General features: G+C 42.6%; 1 protein-coding gene across 3 annotated transcripts in view; it reads left to right on the top strand.

Moving 5' to 3' along the window:
* ZNRF3 (zinc and ring finger 3) overlaps positions 1 to 21,326 on the top strand; it is a 98,292-nt gene that overhangs the window by 25,309 nt on the left and 51,657 nt on the right. The window contains exon 1 of one of the 3 annotated variants that reach the window (XM_064466741.1): positions 10,836 to 10,933. The exons of the other annotated variants lie outside the window; for them this stretch is intronic. Within the exon in view, the coding sequence (XP_064322811.1) occupies positions 10,916 to 10,933 (18 nt within the window). The 5' untranslated portion in view covers positions 10,836 to 10,915. Of the gene's footprint in view, positions 1 to 10,835; positions 10,934 to 21,326 lie in introns of those variants that run through there. 3 annotated transcript variants of the gene reach the window in all.

The following is a 21,326-nucleotide window of genomic DNA, read 5'->3' as shown; positions in this document are numbered from 1 at the left end:
CACACTGCTGCTGTCTGGGGTGAGAAAGATTCACCTGCACTGAGTGGTAGGAAGGAAGTCAAACTCTTGAACAATGTATGTTCTAGAAAGAGCTTTCAGAAGTCCTTTTTTTCCCAATTTGCTAGAACCTGTGAAATCTCAGACCTGATGACATACCTTAGACATGTTGAAATCTCAGTTTAGCAATAAAACAGCTGATGGCAGTTCTGGTGCTTGCCCTGGATGACTGAAACCAAATTGGAAGACACCATGTTTGTAAGAAAAGCCATTAGGTTTATAGTGCTATACAGCAGGAAGCCACCTTCTTTATTGTATGCAGCACGGTACATAACTATGGTTGACATTGCTTGATAGGGCTTCTTAAAAGCAAATCTTTTCATAGATGAAACCTGATGCAAGCTGGGCTCCAGTGCACTCGCTGATCCTGCCACTGCCAGCAGTAGAACCAGACTAACTGAAGTTGCTCTCTCATTTTCTACGGTAATACTTTGCCTCTTGGTAATAATTTCTTGACAATATTAATATGCATTTTTGGGGAAGTTTGGAATCTGAGAGATACTATTGTTGCCATTATAAGAAACTGAGGAAAAGAAATTTCCTTTTAGCAGTCAGTGCCATTGAAGGGACAATCAAAAGCGGTTTACCCACCAGCTAATGAGGGGTAACATTAAAATGCCTGGCTGTATCTGTTGAATAGATGATGATAGTGCTGTATGTCAAATCTCCAAATTTCAAGTTAAATTTATCTTAACTGCCCCTAATAATCCGGTCCCTTCATCTTTACTCATTTAAGGATTTGACACTTAGCTGTTGGTAGGAGCAGCAGGTTTATTTCCCTGCTGCTCTGCCACTCACTCTTTAGCTTTTTAGCTTTCTACCTTTGCCTTTTCTCTGAACACAAAAAGTGCCAAGAATTTACTTGCTAAAATAAGCAGAATCTTCCCCTAGGGTTTCTGCTGTTGTATGAATTCTATAGAGGGTTCTGTCCTTGAAATGCTTGCTTATTAATACCTGAAGTACCTTGCTTTCCCATTTAACAATTCAAATGCCAGGGAAAATATATAGTAATATAGGCCTAAGAATCTCAGAAAGGATGTTCTGCTCCCATCTCAGAGCTGTGGCTGAAAATCTTCCCTTATAATCTACACCAAACACATTCATTTTCTAGAAAGTGAGGGTTAGTGCCATGGCAGAAGTTTAAGTAAAAGGCCCCAGAACAGGATTTTGGGGATACTGTTTTTTTTTTGTGTTGTGTTTTGTTTTTTTTTTTTCCCCCCTGAGAAGCTGCTACCTGTGTTAGATCTCTGCTTGCAAAGGGGAGTTGCCTGGCTCCTTCTGTGTTGGCTGTGCAGGTCTGTTCACGTGGCTTTGCAAGTGCAGAAGTTAAAGAAAACCTCCAGTCCATTTGCCACGTTGGATGATTCATGATAATTGACCCAGTTCAGTTTGATGCCAAGGATGTTTCCCACTTCTGTGTTATAAAGGGCATAAGCTGATGGGCCTCTGTATTGTTATTAAATATCCTTAACAAAATGGAGTCTAGAGAAGCAAGAACGCAGAACTCGGAGTGTCTAGGTTTTGTGGCTGGCGTACAGTGACTTTGTTTTGCATAGCTGAAAGACTAACAATAAGTTATCACACTCAACGACTTTTTAGCAGGAGGAAAAATGTAGTCTGTCCAAATGTTGTTACAGTGGCGTATGTGTATTGACTGTGTGTTTTTATGTGTCTGCCTCTCTGGGGTCACAGGGGCGCACATGCTGTTTCAGTGTGTTAACAAAGCTGCTCTTGGACAGGAATGGGTGCTACTGCCTTTCCCAAAACTGTGCAGGCAAAGCAGATATTATCAGCGCTGGCCCTGGGGCATAAAATAGAAAGATCAAAGCACATGGCAGCAGCACACAGAGGCTCTTCAAAGCCTGAGCAAGGCAGGATTGATAGAGAAAAGAAGAACGCTCTTGCTGATGTAATCACAGCCTGTGAGACAGGTTGGGGTTTTTTTTCTTTTTCTTAATTTAAACAAAGACACAAAGACAGTCCTTGTTTGTTTAGAGAGGTGAAGCGTGTGCCACAGAGATAGAGCAGGGATACCTGAGTGTATAGAAGGTTTCCATGGGTAGTATGGAGCTCAAGCATTTTGAAGTAACTGCAAACTTGCAGTTTTCCTTCTTTTGCTTTGCACAACTTCCGCATGTGGTATTCTCTCACTTGTGGTGTCCATGTGGGATGAAGTAGGAAAATGGCAAAGGAAGGAATGCTTGTTTTCAGGCTGCCTTCCTTATTAAAATGGAAACTATTTTGTTTTGAGAACTCCAGTTAAAAAATTCTGGGATTTGTATGAAAAGAAGTCGAGCACAGACAAGGTGGAGTTAGAGGGGAAGTGATAAGCCTTATCCATTGTCAAGAAGCGCAGGCTTGTTCAGGCACAAACTGTGAATGGGGAAGAAACAGTTGTTCTCCCCCTTTGTGTATGTGGAAAGGAGGAAGGAGAGGTGTGACTTTTCTGGAACAGATGTGCAGGGATGGAAGGAGTTTCCAATCTTTACAAACCTCACTTCTTTTTATGTGCTGCAGCTGCAGAAGTGTGTTTCTGAACCTCTATTTTGATTATAAAGGTGAGGGATAGAAAACAGCTTTTCAAAGGGAACCTTCTGAAATAATGAGCTAGAGCATGGTAGAGCTGCTTTTCCAACCAAAGGTGTATCTGTACAGTATACTGCAGATGACCTGAGCTAGGTCTGATATCCAAAAGCTATGTGACCTTGTGGGCATGACACAAAGCCTGAATGAGTAAGTATTACCAGGGAGGCAACATATATTAGTTAATGTAGTTGCATAGATTTTGTACATGTTTGGAGCTCAGGCAGAACAATCTCTTCTGCTTGGTTGGTGAGCAAAGCCTGAATGCATCTGATCTTAGCATAGATTTAGCGTATGTCTGTGTGACAGAGGGCCTGATCCAATCCCAGCAGGAGGGAGAGCTGCACCCACTAGTCTCTGGGAAGCTGTTAACTCTGAAACTGAAAAACGACTTCACCATTCTGCATTGTTTCACTTACTGATTGTTTTAGAAGAAAGATCTAATGGGATTATCTCAGTCCCAAAATGTATTCCAGGATGCCAGAAACCACAGTGGTTATTTCTATCTGGCAAAATCTCCAGCTTTCCTTCCCCCACAGCCATGAGACTATTTGCAGTGCAGTTCAGATTAGTGCTCAAAATCGTGGCACTCTGAAAATCTATCATGAGGGAAAGGTGGCTGCCTACATTGTTGACTTTCATACTTCATTCTGGGGTTGAAGCTACATTTATAGTCTGCTAAATCAGTTTATTACCTTAATAAGAGTTCCCTGCTCAGAAAGGGATGCATCCTCTTTATTGTGGAGTATGTGGGATGGTACTGGCATTCCTGTGTTGTCTCATGTGGAAATCTGTCCATTTTGCTGGTCGGCATCAAAACTTGTTCCCTCCACCCCCCTGAATCTCTCTTCTGCCATGCTGCTTCCACAGATGTGTCTGATTTGATACTTGACACTAGTAGAAAGAGCTTCAATACACTTGAAATACTCCGATTTTGGTTTCTAGTTACCAAACCTTCAGGCACCAGGAAATTTGCACATTTTACAGAGCTCTGAGATGGGCTCTGACATGTACTTTTGTTACTGCTGCAGGCACTTTCCCCTCATGATATGGAGAGGCTAGAGAAAAATTCTGGGGTGGGAATCCTAGCAGTTAGCATGACTTTCTGGAACTTATGCATCCGCTTTAAAATATTTCCTTTTTGGGAATCCCACCCAGATATGTGCGGGACAGGCTGTTCCAGTCTGTTGTAGTAGACGGCAGAGGTTTCTCTACCCTTAGAGGAAGATGAATTGGAAGGTTTTGCCATCAGTATGGCATTCCCATGCTTTTGCTTCTAGTGAGTGATAGAATGAAAAAAAAAAAGGGTTTAACTGATTTTCTGTATACTCTACTGAGTTTGTGCGGCCACTTCTGTCACCAGTATCCATGGCCTTTTGATTCATGCAACCAAGTGAATTAACGCAACTGCCATGCCAAGTTAACCAAAAGATTCCTCTGCTTCAGTGACTCTCTGGCAGAAGCAAGTAGCAGACACTTGTGAAGGAATGTAAGATTAGAGCAAGCACATGGTGAGAATTCTGCAGTACAAGTTTCCAGGCTCTACCAGCTTCTGGCTTAGGACTTCCTGTTAGCATCAACTAATCCGTGAGAGCCCTTGATGGCGTTTTCTTCCACATTTTTTTCCAGTCCGTTACTTTGCCTGTAGCTTGCTTGTCTGAATTTGAGAGAGCACAGGGAAGATCTCTTTTGGTTTGGAGGGCTTGTGAGGGTTGCTGCGTACTGTGACATTGTATTTACCCTTATTTTTGGATAGCAAAGAAGTCAGAGTTGGGCCATGTAGTTGGAGGAGGTCTAGGACAACAGTTCTTTTGGCGAGTCTGGTAGGTACCCAGCTAAATTGCTCCCTAACAGGAATGGAGGGAAGACAACTAAATCTCCAGAATTTTGCTCATTCTCTTACTGTTCAGCATAAGTTCTGTAGAGGTTTTTTTTGAGCTGCAGGGGAAGAGACGTTGCCAGGAAGTAATTGTTCTTTCTGTCTCTTTCTAATTCTGTGCAGCAGCTGCCTGGTCTTTAGCTGCTATTAATGTTCAGAGCTCTTTGAACAAAGGAGCGTTAGGCTGATGTAACTTCTTCCTCTGTCAGACATTCCCTCTGAAGCCATCTTTTGTCTCGATGGCCCTATTGTAGCCATTCATATACTGATGAATGAACAGGAAGCTGATGATGATAGTGAGCAGATGAGTTTGATCTTGAACAGGTTTTACTCAGACTCCAGCTTGAGGGAGTTTATATAGGAACTGAGCTGTACCACCGTCAGCTACAATGTCTGACTTGTTCATTCAAATTTTCTTTTGTTTAAGGAAACCGGAAAAGAATATTGATCTAGGAGAAAATGTGCTAACTTTTAAAATTGAAAAACAATATTGCAGATTCAAATCCAGGAATTCTGTCTGTCACCTCTTCATGCAAAGAGAAATTTACTTGAATGGCTATGTTTTTATTTCGGTGATTGTGAGTTCTGTCATGTTTGGTTAGAGGTGATGGTCTCTCATTTGTTGTCCTGTTTGTGGCAAACCTCAAACCTGGCCTAAAGATGCTGAGGAAGATAATTTATGGTGCCTCAGGTGACAGTGATTGGTAGGAAGGGAGAACTTCTTCCCTCCAGCTCTTCCTCCACACACATTTTAAAGTGTACTACTTTAGGCTGATGACAAAACGTATCCTTAAAGCCTAACGTGAACAGCATTAGATGTGGTGGAGTTCTTGCCCTTTTTCTTCTGGACTGGGGGAGGACAGCAAGGGGAGCTTATCAGCTGAAGTACGAACAAACGTATCCACATTGCAGAGTATTAAATTCTAGCACAGCAAACTGGTTTATAAAGTTAGTTACTGAAAGGTGATGTGATCTTGCACAGAAAACTCTTGTTAGTCTGGGTGAATGTATTAAACAGGGAGTGGAATGCTACTACTGGCCTGATGTCCCTCCAAGAGGAATGATTGGGGTAAGGGGCTGACTCCTTAATATCGAGAAAACTTTACTCACTTGAGCCTCCTGGGCCTGAAATTACTCCACGTTCTGGCAGGAAGAGGCAGATTTAAAGTCACTAATACATTATTTTTGTACTATAGTAGCTGAGATGGCTTGAGCTGCTCTGAAAAAAAAGGGCAATACTATCTTGTGATATTAGGCACTAGAAGGAAGCCAAAATATGATGATGTTTGAGTTAGATTGTCTGTCTGAAGACTGATGATAAATACTTTTGTCTACTATTAACTACCTGATAGGCCATACATGGTATGACAGTCACCGAAGCATCCTAACCAGAGCTCTTCTAACACAGCTGGTTTTTTTCATGTGGCCTTTGGTGCTTGCTTTTATATTAGCTTTCTATAGATATATAGCTAGCCTATTTTCAAAATGCCTGATGAAATGAAGGGACTTTAACATGAATTTTTAAAAATGTGCACCAACAGTTATGTAAATATTATGGACAAAATTAGCAGTTCCCTAGCAGAGGAGTGCAGAGATGTGTTTGTGAGTGTGTTTGTTCTTTTCACAATGCCTGTCCTTTTCTGTGGTGGTTTGTGGTTTTTTGGTTTTTTTTTGTGATCAGGCACAGATTCCATCGACCTTGTTTTTATTTTTGCGTATGTCACATTTTCTGCAGACCCTGCTCTGTGTTTACCTCTGGCTGAACGTGCCGTGTAAGGACCTTGGTTAAAGGGATTCTCCCCAGCAAGTCACAGCTGTATATACAGCGGGTTATGTATCAGTGCTGATCTTGGGAAGGATCCTGGTTAATTTTAATGCAAGCTGGAGGCATACACCAGGAAGAACAAAGAGGGATCGTAAAAAGCTTCTCAAAGTTGTGGCTAAGATTTCTTTTCCTTCTTAAGTGTATTCTGAAAACCTTACCCTGTTAGGAGTACCGCTGAAAATTTCATAAGAGTGTCGCAGTTACTAGGAAAGGACCAGAGAGCAAAGCAGAAGACTTTGTGGGCACCACTGGGCTCCAAGAGCTTGAACGTTGTGTGCAGTTCAAGTCGGTGCATCGTAAAATAGGAAAGGGAGACTAGAAAAATGAAGAGGTAAATCACAAGCTGTGGATCCACCTCACCATGTAGTCATGATCATGATGCTCACTGAAAAAGATTGAATTTTGTCTGCTTGGAAAAGAGGCTGTTGACAAGAGACTTTGAGTGAAGTCTGACATAGAGGCAATGACTAAGGAACAATTACTGGCTATTCCTTGCAATATAAGGACTATCAGAGCATACTCAGTGAAATTCACATAATAGCTTTCAAGTCAGCAAAACAATGTATATTTTTAAAACAGTAAGTTGTATTGCTTGCTGTAGGGTAGTGCAAAACCCAAAAGTATGAGCGTCATCCAAAAGGGGTTAGGCAAAATCACGGAACATGGATGCATTGCTTACTATTAAACACAATGTTCTGGGTGAAGCCTCAGCTCTGGAAGTCTTTTAATGACTTAATTAAGAGGCTGTATCCAAAGAAGAATCATCCTGTATCTGTTATGCTTTTCCTATTCTCCAAACTTCTGCAGTTGGCTACTGTTGGAGATAGGATACTGTGCTGGTTGGATTTTTGGTCACACCCTGTATGGCTGTTTTTATGACTTGCCCAACATTGCGTAGGAACTCTGTGGCAGAGGAAGCAATCCAGTCTCTTGGGAAGCATTCAGCTGCTTTAACCACAACACTGTATTTTCTTTTCTCATAGTATCTTACCTCATTCATTGCACTGTCCAATTTTTCTAACATGTGAGGGAAACGTCCTGCAGACAGCACTCATTCACCCTGCACTCCCCACACTCCTGCATTCTTGGAGTACAGTTTACACCATTAATTTCCCAATCGGTGAGGCATACCTCAGTGGTGAGGTGCGCCAACAGTAGATACACAGCACTAAACCCAAGCCAATAAGCTTTGCTGGACTTATTAGCATGGGCTGTATGCCAGTGCTACAGGAGTTGGGTAAAAAAAGGAAAAAAGGGGGTGGGGTGGAAGAGAAGTGAAGGGGTAGTCTGGAAGAGAAGAGAGATGAGGCGGTAGATTAATGGCTATAGGAAGGAGGAATCCAGAAAGAGATGGGGAAAGGAGGAGGGAAAACTGTTGTGTATCCTGAAATACAGCACAAGTATCTAAATTTAAGGCTGAATTGGGCTACCTTACATCTTGCATTTGAAGTATGAAACACTTGCTACTCCAGCCTTGGCATTCCTGTATGATTTATATATAAATGAACATGTAGAGCACCAATGTCAGAGAAAATGATTTGGACAAAAAAGCTTAGGTAAATTTTAAATTTTAGAAACTTCTAGTACCTTGGTTTTTTCCCCCCCATATATAGGGTGCTGTAGTATGATAAGCATGTATATTAATATGGTGTCAGAGAAGAAGCTGAGGAAAGCTGTTCTGTTTTACAGTTCTGTAAAACAGTTCAGTTTTGCAGTTCTGTGTTCAAAGTGAAGTTGAATTTTGCTCTTAGATCAGGGATTTAACCTCTTTGTAATGAAAGGGGAGTGCATCGGATCTCCAGGATTTCAGAAACTTTCATTATTGTTAGTTTGACTTTAAATAATATAAAAGGAATCCTTCAGGGACCAAGTGCAAAGTTTCTACAACTGCCTTTGAAAGACGGAAAAGAATGAAGGACTGACAATTTTTTGATTGCAGAATAGTGTTCTGGTTCAAAATGTCAAAGCATAGGCTGTGAGCAGTGAGTGAATCTGTACATCAGTCAGCCTTGTATGCTGATGAAGTGTTTTGAATAGTGCACTGCACTGAGATGTGGAGACCGGTTTACATCTAAGTTGGTTATTTGCTGTGCAAAACAAAACAAACTGAGTCTGCAAGAGAGAAGAATTTCACAGTGTGTGAAATGAGAATATTTGCAGTGACTGTTTTAGCAGTGGGCTACATTAGAATTAGGAATAGCTTTTTATTTTGAAGTCATTCTCCCTACTACAGAACATTCTTCAGTGGTGACTCAGTGTAGAGCTAATCTCACTCAAAATGGTTGCCAGTTGCCACTTAGAACAATAGGACTGAAGCCACAGGCTGCCATCAGGTGGCTGTTTCTAAGAAGGGCATTTTTTTTCCCAGTGGATTTGAGTGTTTCTTCCCCTCTGATAACATAGAAGGTCTCAATATTCACTGAATTCATGTAATAGAAGACTTTGAAAGCAGTGTAGTTACTCATTACTTTATCTGAAATGGAGAACCCAGTGCACCAGATATTTTCTTTTACAGAAAAAAATCCATTAAACCTTAACCTGTTTTCAGGAACAACTCTTTGCACCTGATTAATATGCCATAATACTGGCCAATACTTTTGTTTAAGTACTCAATTCCTCTCTGGGCAGGAGCATCTTTTCCCTATACTGTGAATGAGGAAGTTAAGCAGAGGGAGAAAGGAAAGATTTCCATACAGTTGTAAGGGAAATGACCTCACTGGAACAGAAGTCCAACCACCTCCATCGTCCATTAGGGTGAGATCCGGAGAGCAGGCTGGTCTGTTTGCTCCGCCGTGGTGTCATGCAGCAATGCAACACAAGTCGGCCTGTGTGTTCCTGGCTGCACCTGGCCTCAGGAGCCATCAAGTGAGGAGACTGGACGTAATAGAGGATGGCTGGTGTCTTCCTAAGAGCTGCGTTGCTTACACTGGGGACTCAGAAGTGGGGTGAGTGGCCCTCAGACAATCCTGGATCTGTGGAGCTGGGGGAGATGTCAAAGGAAGTGGCGGAATGCATCCAATTCCTGCTGTGAGACAAGCTGAAGTACGATGAGAAAATCACCTTGCCTTCCGATAAAGGAGATCATGTTCCTTTGCATACAGTCTATTCTGGAGCCTTGTTTCATGTAGTTGCAGCAGAGGCTTTGGCTTCACCTATATTTTCATTTTAAATAGATTGGAGAGATTGTGCTGGTATCTGTTAAAACATTAGACCTGACAAAAGCGGTGTATGTAAAACTAGATCTGATGTTTGGACTTTGCCCAGTGAATGTGAGTGCAAAGCAGGGGCAGAGCATGAAGGAGGCTGTGAAGGTAATTTCTTGAGAACCTGAAGGAAGGAGAGAGTCTAGAAGGAAGAGGAGACGGTCTAGAAGCAAACAGGAGGCTGTACCTGTTTGGAGACCTGTGCTTTCAGAATCAGTTGGCTCCTTTCCCTCTAAAATTTCCCTAACACCTTAAAATGTTTTCACATGGGTAGGAGTCATAAGTTGGAAACAAATCCATTGAAGTACACTGGGTTGTCCAACTGAAAAACAGGTCAAGTGATAGATCTCGGAGAGCAGAGTTAAGGAAAATTTGGAGCACAAAGTGGGGAAACTGGGATATGAGAAGGCATGTGGCAGCTGGAGTTTGAAACAGAACTTCTGTAAACTTCACCTGTTTGTGCATTGCTCCAGGATGGCTTATAAAACATAAACACAAATCTGACCAAAAGGTAGACTTTGAAAAATCATTTAAGATGGAACTCTGTATTTTCAGATTGTAAAAATTGTCACAGGTATTTTCTTGAGCATTTTTTGGTTGCTGTAATGTAAGCTAAAGTTAAATGTAGAGAGAGGGAGAGTGCTTTGTAATTTATGATAAAATTCAATACAAGAATATGATATTTATCATAGGTGACTTGAGTCACCTATTTATAAATCTAGAAAACTTAAAGGTTTAGCTTCAGAGAAATGCATGCAAAGGTAAAAAGTAAGGGGAAGTGTCTGAAATATTCTAACTCTGTAGCAGGATAACGAAGGAAAATGTGTAGTTAAGACCCAGAATACCCATAGCTGATTTCAGTATTTGTCTTCCTCTTATGGCATAAGAGAGATGTGTGAAGGGATTTGCAGTAGACTGGGTCTGAACTAGGCTAGGGAGTGATCTGTGTCAGAGGAGTGAGGAAAGACTGGACAAAGTATGCAGCACAGACCATTTCATATCAAGACAGAGGAATAAAGAAGATTCCTTAGAAATAATGCAACACGAGGAGCAACTGAGAGAGAATGTGGAGGAGAAGATAGGGTGCTGGGAAGTCTTGTCCGGGTGGTGAGAGGAGCAGATGCAAGAATCTGACTTCTGTTGGGCCTGTGCCTCAGGGATGTGCTGCTTGCTCTGGGAACTGAGAGATCATTACTCCCACCACTGAGCTGAGAGCATCTCTCTGAAGCACTGTCTCAGAGGGCTGGTGATTTTTTTTTTCCAGAGAGTAAGCCATGCTAGGAGTGCTCACAGAAGGAAACAAAGCTGGTATACAGTGCTTCAGTTCTCAAGGAAGTTCTTCTCTGGGGTACTCAGTATGTTGAAGACATGGTGACAAATACCCAGGTAAGCACCACAACTCCACATTTGGTCATTGCGTTGTGTGGGACAGGTGGAGGTCAGTTCTGCTGTGTGTGCACGCACAAACTCCCTACCCTCTGCTCTGCTCTTAGAGATATAAAACTCTGAATAAATGTCCAGTATGTAGGGTTTTCAACATGTCCATGGTTTCAGTCTCTTAAAACCCTCTGTTGGTGATGCAGACGCTTATGTACTGAATTTAAGTCTGATGACAACAGGCTTTCTTTTTTTAATCAGCTTTAGCACATCACTTTGAAAGACAAAAAAAGAGTATCGTGTTATGGGCTGTTTAATGTGCCTTGCCGTAGTGGAGGGCAACAGTATTTTCGTCATGTTCAAAAACTTTCGAGAGCGTCTTCCGAGGCACAGGCTGAAGGAACTTCTGTTAGCCAGAGGTTGTATGTTTTACAGAATCTTGAAAGAGTCTTTATATAAATATTCAAAGATTAGTTCACATACTGACCTAAGAAATAGGGTACATCTTTAGGGTATGAGCTATTATGTTTCAGCCTTGAAAAACTTTTTTTCATGGTAACAGGAGTGCAGGTCTAATACTGTGTCACTCGTGTGTCTTTTGCTTCCTTGGTGGTGATTCCAGACTGGCTTTTAGTCAAGGTGGTAATCAGGAACTTTCTAAATATTAAAACCTTCCTTCCTGTAGACCTTTGTATTGCAACCCAGAGGATTTGTTCAGACCATGTAACTCTGTGGCATTTGAATTTTCACTCAAGCTACCGTTGTGTGCTGATATCAACTGAAGCTTCATGCTCCAAAATGCTAAAGAAGTGTCTGTTCATCCTTAGCAAGTGCCAGCTGCTTCCTTTCTTTCTGTCTTTCAGGGAAGTGTCTAGGCATGAGGTGGGAGATAAATATAATGAAATTATTTATATCCTACCATTACCGATAATTTAACAACTGTATTTTGAAGCTGTGTCAGCTAATTACGCTGCTTGTCAGGGGAGGTAGACAGTCATTTTTCTGAAGCAGAGTAGCCCCTAGCTTCTGGGAACTACAAAAGTCAGAATTTTAATTTTTAATTTTTTATACATAAGAGCAATTTTGATTCTTCTTTCCTTTCTGATTTTACTTGATCTGTTAGATTTCACTACTGCATTTGCAGCTTCTTTTCCTGTATTTGAAGACTAGGAGTTTAATTTTTACATGCGATCATCATGTGTTCACCTAGTAAAAAGAGCTAAAGTTCTGAGAATTCTGAGAACCTGAATCTGTGGTTGTTCATACATTGGTTTCCAATTTTTTAATGCAAATGTTGCAGGTGGCTAGGGGTCTGTGTTATTACCTTGTACTTTCTTCAAGAAAAATGATATATGCTTTGTTGGGTAATATTTGCAGGCAGTTTTCATTGTGGGACAGTCCCAGGCTCCAACTGTGAAGATGCGTTTGTATTTTCTGTGAGAAGTAATGAAACTACAGCTGGCTGCGCATTATCTGCTGTACCTTTTGCATCTCTGTTATGCATGTAGTTACTGAGCCAAAATTTTGATTTTGAACCGAGCAGAAAGTTGATCCTTGGTGCTGCCTTCTGCTTACTGCTGCAGTGAGTCTACAGGATGTATCTTGATGAGTTTAAACAGTAGTTCAAATATCTGAAGTGCAAAATGGGTGGAGAGAAGGATTAAAATATCATAACCCTTCTCTCTTGTGCTTTCCCTGTTGCAAAGTGCAAAGCTACCCATTTTGTGTTGCCGCCTAGAGCAGCTCCAGCACTATCCTCCATCTCTGAATTTCATTGCAGCCCCAGGGGAAGCTGCACCTCTGTGGCTCTCTCACAGCTGCTGGACTTTGATGGGGACATGCTTGCGCTCTTTCCACTGGCCTCCCTTGGCAACCAGCCCTTTGAAGATGACCTCTTGCTGTTTGCCTGTTGTCTCTCTTGTGTTGGATTATAGATGAGAGGTTGGCGTGAGGGGAGGGGGATGGAATGGAGTGTTGTGTGTTTTAAGCCTCATTTCTTTCTGCATTCTCAACTTTTTTTTCTTGTGGCTTTTACCTTTCTATATGGATAAAATGTTGTCTTGCATATGGCAAAATGGTTTCTGGCAGAAATGCAGAGTTTCTGCTTTGCATTTGTATATAGGACAAAGGAAGTTTGATTAGTTTTGTGGTGAGGACACTGCATTCTTCCTGTAACAATCTACTCCCATTAGTTCCCTTCCCCCATCCCTCTTTTTAAGGACAATATTGTTCTTAGTTATAGGGCAGCCTTTCTCTGTGTGCATGTTCTGTGTTCCTCTTCCCTCCCTCTGGCCCCAGTGAATGCACCCTCTCAGAGAGAGCAGAAAATATATCACCTTGTTAATGAAGGCTATGGTGTGAAATGGGAAGGGATGTGCTAGAGCCCTGTGGCTGGGTTACATGTTGCACGGACACTGACTGCTTTTGGGAATCCGAACAATGAGGCTTTGCTAAATACTGGCAAAATCCTTCATGAGAGTCTTATAATGAAACAGTAGCTGTAGGATAAGAAGTAAGGTACTATCAGGGATCAAACAAAGCACAGGAATAAATGCCCAGTTTTCACAACAGTGAAAGGTGAACAGGTGAGGTGTTTTAGTACAGAGCACTGTAACTAACACTGTTTACACACTTTTACAAATTTTACCATCTCCTTTCTCACTTATTTCCTCAATGATGGGAATCACTTTAATCTACCTGTGTCAGCACTCAATCTGTCTGAGGTTTCTTCAGGCTTTATTAAAGTTCGGGCATGGAGAGCAGAATGGCAGTTGACATTGCCATTGAGTATTGATGAATAAAGCCAGGAGTTACCCATGTTATAGGGTATTTTACAGCAAACAGGAAGAAAATAACTTGGATGTGCCTGTGTATGGAGTTAGAATGCCTCAGTGCAGCATACTACCCAAAATTAGAAGAATAGGATGTGGGAGGTATGTGTGATCTCTGCATGTAACTAGTTCATCCTTATCTGGAATATTGTTTTTTAATTGGACCTTCTCTTTGGAAAACAATCAGCAAAACCAGTCTTTGTCCTTTCACCCAGCTAGAAACAGTAAACAAAGATGTAAGCTAGTAAAAGTAATAGATTATTTACTTGGAAATCAGAGACTTCTTGGGACAAGGGCAGGGATAAGTTTGTGTTCCCTCTGCTACTTCTCTGAAGGAAATCCAATGTTGCTGTGTTGTCTCTGTCTTCGTGTAATTTGTTCATCCTTATACAACCTGAGCAAATGTAGACCATGCAGATTATAACTCTGTGCTTTGTATTCTAGGAGCTACTAATGTAGATGGTATAGCCTATTCCATGTAGGCAATTGATTTATACCTAATTTTTACTCTGAAACAAAAGTATGATATTTACTGGTTTTCATTTTGTAGTCCTCCTTCAGCCTGTAAGAGAGCATTTCCTTCCCCCTTCTTTCATGTCCTAGTATAACTTGTCTATTTAAGTGAGCTGATTATTGTCTAGGCATAGAATCATAGAATGGTTTGGATTGGAAGGGACCTTAAAGATCATCTAGTTCCAACCCCCGTGCCATGGGCAGGGACACCTTCCGCTAGATCAGGTTGCTCAAAGCCCCATCCAACCTGGCCTTCACCACTTCCAGGAAGGGGGCATCCACAACCTGTTCCAGTGTCTTGCCACCTTCACAGTAAAGAATTTCTCAGGCAAATCTACCCTCTTCCAGTTTAAAACCGTTACCCCTCGTCCTGTCACTGTACTCTCTGATAAAGAGTCCCTCCCAGTCTTTCCCTTTAAGTACTGGAAGGCCACTCCGAGGTCTCCCTGCAGCCTTCTCTTCTCCAGGCTGAACAACCCTGACTCTCTCAGCCTGTCCTCATACAGGAGGGGCTCCAGCCCCCTGATCATCTTTGCAGCCCTCCTCTGGGCCCGCTTGTGCAGGTCCATGCCTTTGTTATGCTGGGGGCCCCAGCGCTGGACCCAGCACTCCAGGTGGGCTCTCACCAGAGTGGAATAGAGGGGCAGAACCTCCTCCCACCCTCGACCTGCTGGCCACGCTTCTTTTGATGCAGCCCAGGATGCGATTGACTTTCTGGGCTGCAAGCACACATTGCCAGCTCCTGTGTGGTTTTTCATCCGTCGGTACCCCCAAGTCCTTCTCCGCAGGGCAGCTCTCAACCACCTCATCACCCAGCCTGTGGGCATGTTTGGGATTGCCCCGACCCAGGTGCAGGACCTTGCAGTTGGCCTTGTTGAAGTTCATGAGGCTTGCACGGACTCACCTCTCAAGCCTGTTAAGGTCCCTCTGGATGGCATCCCTTCCCTCCAGCGTGCCAGCCTCACCACACAGCTTTGTGTGACCTGGAAACTTGCTGAGGATGCCCTCAGTCCCAGTGTTCATCTCAAACATGAAAAATATGTTAAATAATACTGGTAGTATGGACCCCTGAGGGATACCAGTCGTCACTGGTCTCTGCCTGGACATCGAGCCATTGACTGCATCTCTTTGAGTGTGAACATTCAGGCAGTTCCTTATCCACTGAGTGGTCCACCTGTTAAATCTGTGTGTGTCTGTTTTAGAGACAGGGATGTTGTGTGGGACAGTATCACATGCTTTGCACAACTCCAGGTAGATGATGCCAGTTGCATGTTGTAGTTCTGCAAGTCCTGGTATATGCATGTTGTTTTGATGCATGGCATCTATTGAGGTTACTTTGTTTCTTTTTTTAAAGCAAAAAGGATGCCTGGGAAATAATCAGTGTTATTTTTAACTCATCTTTCTTTTCTTCTTCCCTACCGGTCTCCAGTCATCTAGCACAGTTCCCCACAACTGTGTATGCAAGCAAACCAGCTGTGCTTGTTAGCTGCTTACTGCAATATACACAGAATAATATCTTCTCTTGCCAGGAGTCCTAGAGGAGTCTGGAGAAGCAAGTCAGCTTTTAAACTCCATATAACAGCAAGGACTTCCTGGAAAGCCAGGGTCTAGACCAAATTACGTGTCAGAAAAATGAACTGTACTGAGTTTGGAAATCACTCACAAATCAGTCTACACAAGTAAAGAATAGTCACTGTTGGTCTGGAGACTTACAGTATTGTGAAATTTTGGGTCAGCGTGAGATCTGTCAATCTGCTTGCTAAACCTTCTTGCTAAAATACAATCTCTAAATGACTAGCTCAGGGATTTTTTTCACAGAGCTGTGTGCTTTTGTAATATAAAATACTACCTTCTCTGGTGTGCGCACATGTCTCTTAATTCCCTCCCAACGCTTGGAATTTTGAACCCAGCCAAATTCATTCCTTTTCTAAGTGTGCATCATGTGTGCTTTTGGCAAGGGAGTGCAAATGGAAATTTCTTTTAGGGTTCCTTATATGAACAGTTTCAATCAATTGGGGTTTTTTTTTGGCTGTTGAACAGTTATATTAATTCTTTCTGGGCCCCAAACACTCCCCGTGGTCGAAAAAATAGACCCCATTATATTGTACAATGTTTGTCAGGGTCTCTTCATACTTCCTACTCCATTTTCTGCAAGAAAACTTACTTGCAAAGTATTTGTAACTCCATATGAGGCCTTTAACTTAAGCCAAGGAGATTATATGGCACTGACTTGATGCTTCCAGCTTTAAGTCCCCACTTGAGTGCTATGGGACAAACGTAGCTGTTCATGAGATGTATGGTAATCCTATTCTTCCCAGCTAGTTATGATTATGTCTGAAGTTCTGGCCATTAGTGCATTTTTGGGGCCTGTCTTGATTTATATAGGGCCAGAACTCTTTTGTTTTACTATATAGCTACTGGCAGCCTTCTTCTGCCAAAGTAATCTACTAAGGTATCATTTTACTCCTAATTTTCCCTCCAGCTTCCCCCGTCCTTCGTGGCACTGTGCCTGCATCTTTTGCCAGCATCTTTCCACCCATTTAAAGAGGAAAAAAACACAACTATAAACATGACTTTGTTCCCCATTGCTCTGTCAGTACTGTGGTAGGAGAATTTAGTGTAATCAAAGCACTTAAATTCTTGAGAGAAGAAATCTGCCCATAGATTATCTCGGGTATGCACATCTTTTCATGGAGTTTTGCATTTGAGACCCTTTGAAGGAAGGAGAGGCCAGCTTTCTGTTTGAATGGTCTGGGAGCTTCCCTTGTAAAGTGTTTGGAATAATTAGTGTCTGGCTGCTTTGTTGCAGTAGATCACTCAGCTGTATAGCGTGGGCAGTACACTTGATCTCTGCCTGTGCAATAAATCTGATGCAGATGTGCTGAATTTACAGTTTTGTACACATCTGTTACTGTGCGTGTGCTGAGGGTATCTGTAGCGTCTCTCTGACTTGGGGCAATCCTAGCAGGAGCATATCTGACAGTACACTGCTACTGCCAGGTATGTCTTTCACCTGGCAGTTTTCTTCCTCTCCTGAGGGATTTGAAGCTGGGCCATAGCGCAGGTGAATTGCTCACAAGTACTCCACATACTCTGTGAGTCACAGGTTGGGTATCCCTGTGTCAAAGGAGTAAGGGAATGATGTGGCTTCTTGCTTCAGGTCATGAGTGCGCTGATCAACCAGATCGGTGCCAAGGTCTGGTTCCCTAGTTAACAAAGCCTACTCTGGCTGCTCTTCAAAGTTTACCGCTCCTTTTCACAGGATCTGGTGGACTGTGCATAGTACTGGCCTGTCTGCATTGTAGAATTTTTCTGCATGGTGGATGTATTCAACTGCATATCTCTGTTTTTACATTTAATTACAGCATAGACTGGATTTCTCATCATTCCTTTTGGCATACTTCTTGGAGTAAAGTGGCCTGTGAGAGGATTTCAGGAATGCTTGATGCTCTTGCTATAGGGAAAGTTCGGTGGAAGCCACTTGTGGGTTCAGCGCTAACCACTGGGTTGAACCACATGGTCACAACTGATAGCCAAGAAAAGCGCACTGCTGAAATGCTCAGGTCCTATAATGTTATATTTTGTGGTGATTTGGTTTTTGGCAGGATATTCTTCAAAATGGAAAAAAAGTCTGAAAGCAAAAAGAAACTGTTTTAATGGAGTTTTGTACTTGTGCCACAGGCTGAATGTTCCCCTCTGCACAGCAAAGGAGGAGCACAGGGTGATGAGGAAACGCTTCCAGCTTTCACCTTTTTAAAAAAGGCTGCTATGTTTCAGCTGCAGCCAGCATAAAAACCTCACGTTTTATCAGGTTGCAGAAACAACGGCAACTCAACTTTTTTTTTTTAAAAAAAACCTACTCTTTAGTTCTTGAAAGATTCCCCCCCCCCCCATTTGTATGGTTTTGGATTGCTCATCTGTAATGGCACATTCTACTGATGCCTTTTTCAAAAAGCACTGATACAGAGAAGATACAGCCTGAGTCTTTTCTTTCTGGTGGGGTCTTAGTAATGCTGGGTTGGAATCTAGCAGTCAAGAACCTTAAATTACTTCTTTGGCAACACATTGCTCTGCCAATACAGAGGAGTAAACAGAGATGGAAAAGTTAAGTTCTTCATTCAACCGTATTTGATAGTAGTAGGAACAAATACAGTCTTGTGGTGATGCAGTTGTATTAGTAACTGCATTATGTTGAAGATCAAAATCACAGCAGTGGCAACAATCAGTGGGAAATCTCTGTCAGCTGAGATGACTCAAGCCTATCCTGGAGAATGAGTGCAAAGTAATTTTTGTGTTCCTTAAGAAGCAGTTTCTCTTTTAATAGGTAAGAAGGTAAAATTTCAGAGGAAATGCAAAAAATGAGTGGTGCTAACATTAACTTGACTGTTTTGCAGCCTTCTGGGTCTCATATTGATTACTTTAATATATAAGTAATACTTCATACAATTAGTCCGGTCACTATTCTCACTAGGGAGTGTTAGTCCAGTGTCTTGCCTTTGCTCTAAAAAGGCTTACTTTGTGCCCTCATAGAAATCTTCCTAGACAATTACTTTTTTCCTCTATACCCAGTGCCACTTTTTGACCCTGTGCTCTGTTCCTTTGAGAAGATTTGAAGTTGAATTTCTTCTCACGTCAATAAAGTGGAGACTACTTTTTTTTTTAAGTAATGGCAGTATGTAGCAAAGGCTCAGTTAGGTTTTATCTTGTTACTGAAGTAGACAGAAGTTGTTCTGATAGTGAGCTTTAGATTTTCTTCCTTTAGATGCTCATCTTACATGATTTAGGCTCAATTGGGCAAATTCCAAATTCCTGGTGGAAAGTATGCTTGATACAATGGACAAATTAGGTGTTTTCCAGTGGAGTTAACGAATGCATGAGTAACTGTTCCATGTCATAGACCTATCAAATCTGTAGTTCCTGCTGGGACAAAGCACAGACTTTGTTTGACAGGACTAGGTCAGTTTCTAGGTTGCCTTGGTGCAAGGCAGTATATGTGATGAGCTGACTTCTCATCATTGCTCTGACAGGAATTTTCCATGCTTCTCATTTAATATGAGCTAGTACTCTGTGTTGGGTTTTTTTTTTTCCTTTGGTTAGTTGTCACTTATGAATGGAAGAATCAATAGATTTATTCTGACCTGTACCGCTATAGTGAAAATACAGAGTGTCACACAGAATCACACAGAATCATAGAGGTTGGAAAAGACCTTTAAGACCATAGAGTCCAACCGTTAACGTAACACTTCCAGTTCACCACTAAACCATGTCACTAAGCACCACATCCAAATGTCGTTTAAAAACCTAGAGGGATGGTGACTCAACCACCTCTCTGGGCAGTCTGTTCCAAACCCTGACAACCCTTTCAGTGAAGTAATATTTCCTAATATCCAATCTAAACATCCCCTGGCACAACTTGAGGCCGTCTCCTATCGTCCCATCACTAGTAATTTGGGAGAAGGGACCAACACCCACCTCACTTCACCCTCCTTTCAGGTAGTTGTTGAGAGCGATAACGTCTCTCCTCAGCCTCCTCCAGACTAAATATCCCCAGCTCCCTCAGCTGTTCCTCATCAGACTTGTTCTCCAGACCCTTCACCAGCTTTGTTGCCCTTCTCTGGACACACTCCAGCATCTCAATGTCCTTCTTGTCCTGAGGGGCCCAAAACTCAACACAGTACTTGAGGTGCAGCCCCACCAGTGCCGAGCACAGGGGCACTATCACCTCCCCGCTCCTGCTGGCCGCACTATCCCTGATACAAGCCAGGATGCTGTTGGCTGCCTTGGCCCCCTGGGCACACTGATGGCTCATGCTCAGCCGGCTGTCAGCCAGCACCCCCAGGGCCTTCTCTGCCAGGCAGCTTCCCGGCCACTCCTCCCCAAGCCTGTAGTGTTACGTGGGGCTGTTGTGACCCGAGCGCAGGACCCAGCACTTGGCCTTGTTAAACCTCATACAATTGGCCTTGGCCCATTGATCCAGCCTGTCCAGGTCCCTCTGCAGATCGACACTCCCACCCAACTTGGTGTTTGTCTGGAAACCTACTAAGGGTGCACTCGATCCCTTCATCCAGATAACTGATAAAGGTATTAAACAGAACTGTTCCCAACACTGAGCCCTGGGGAACACCACTTGTGACCAGCTGCCAGCTGGAGTTAGCTCCGTTCACCACAACCCTCTGGGCCCAGCCATCCAGCCAAGTTGTTTACCCAGTGAAGAGTACACTTGTATAAGCCATGAGCAGCCAGCTTCTCTAGGAGGATGCTGTGGGAAATGGTGTCAAGGGCTTTACTAAAGTCCAGGTAGGCAACATCTACAGCCTTTCCCTCATCTGCTATGCAGGTCACCTTGTCACAGAAGGAGATCAAGTTAGTTATGCAGGACCTGCCTTTCCTAAACGCAAGGTGACTGGGCCTGATCACCTGGTTGTCCTGTATGTGCCATGTGATGGCACTCAAGATGATCTGTTCCATAATGTTCCCTGGCACTGAGGTCAGACTGACAGGCCTGTAATTCCCCAGATCGTCCTTCCAGCCCTTCCTGTAGATGGGCATCACATTTGCTAATCTCCAGTCAACTGGGACCTTCCCAGTTAGCCACGAGTGCTGATAAATTACCATCTCACTCACATCCTTCGCTTGTTTTCTAATGTTTTTTTGAGTGGGAAATTGGTAACTTGCCACAAGTTCTTACTTCATTTCTTATTTCTAGCATCACTACATGCCTGATATCCCACAGATATCCCACTCATCTGAGGGCACTGAAAGATTCAAGAGCCAAGGGCTAAACAAAAAATATTCTGTAGAACCAAGTAATTCGGGGGCAACCTGATTTGGAAGAAAGGTCTTCAGAAAACATCTAGTTCTCTAGGAATAGGAAAAAGGACAAAGTGAATGCACTGTCATAACTTTGTTTGCTCATGTAATTTTTTTCCATATAGTTTTTTGAACTTTGCATTTTTGGCAAGCGGGTATTCAAGTGTGTGTACATATTTGCCTTTACTGATGTGTCTGGTTCTGTTAGGGTTACACCTTGCTATTGGGCTATCAGAAACATTTTTGAT

This window comes from Phalacrocorax carbo, chromosome 15, assembly GCF_963921805.1.
Source record: "Phalacrocorax carbo chromosome 15, bPhaCar2.1, whole genome shotgun sequence".
Taxonomy (NCBI): Eukaryota; Metazoa; Chordata; class Aves; order Suliformes; family Phalacrocoracidae; genus Phalacrocorax; species Phalacrocorax carbo.
This window is presented reverse-complemented; position numbering and strand designations above follow the sequence as displayed.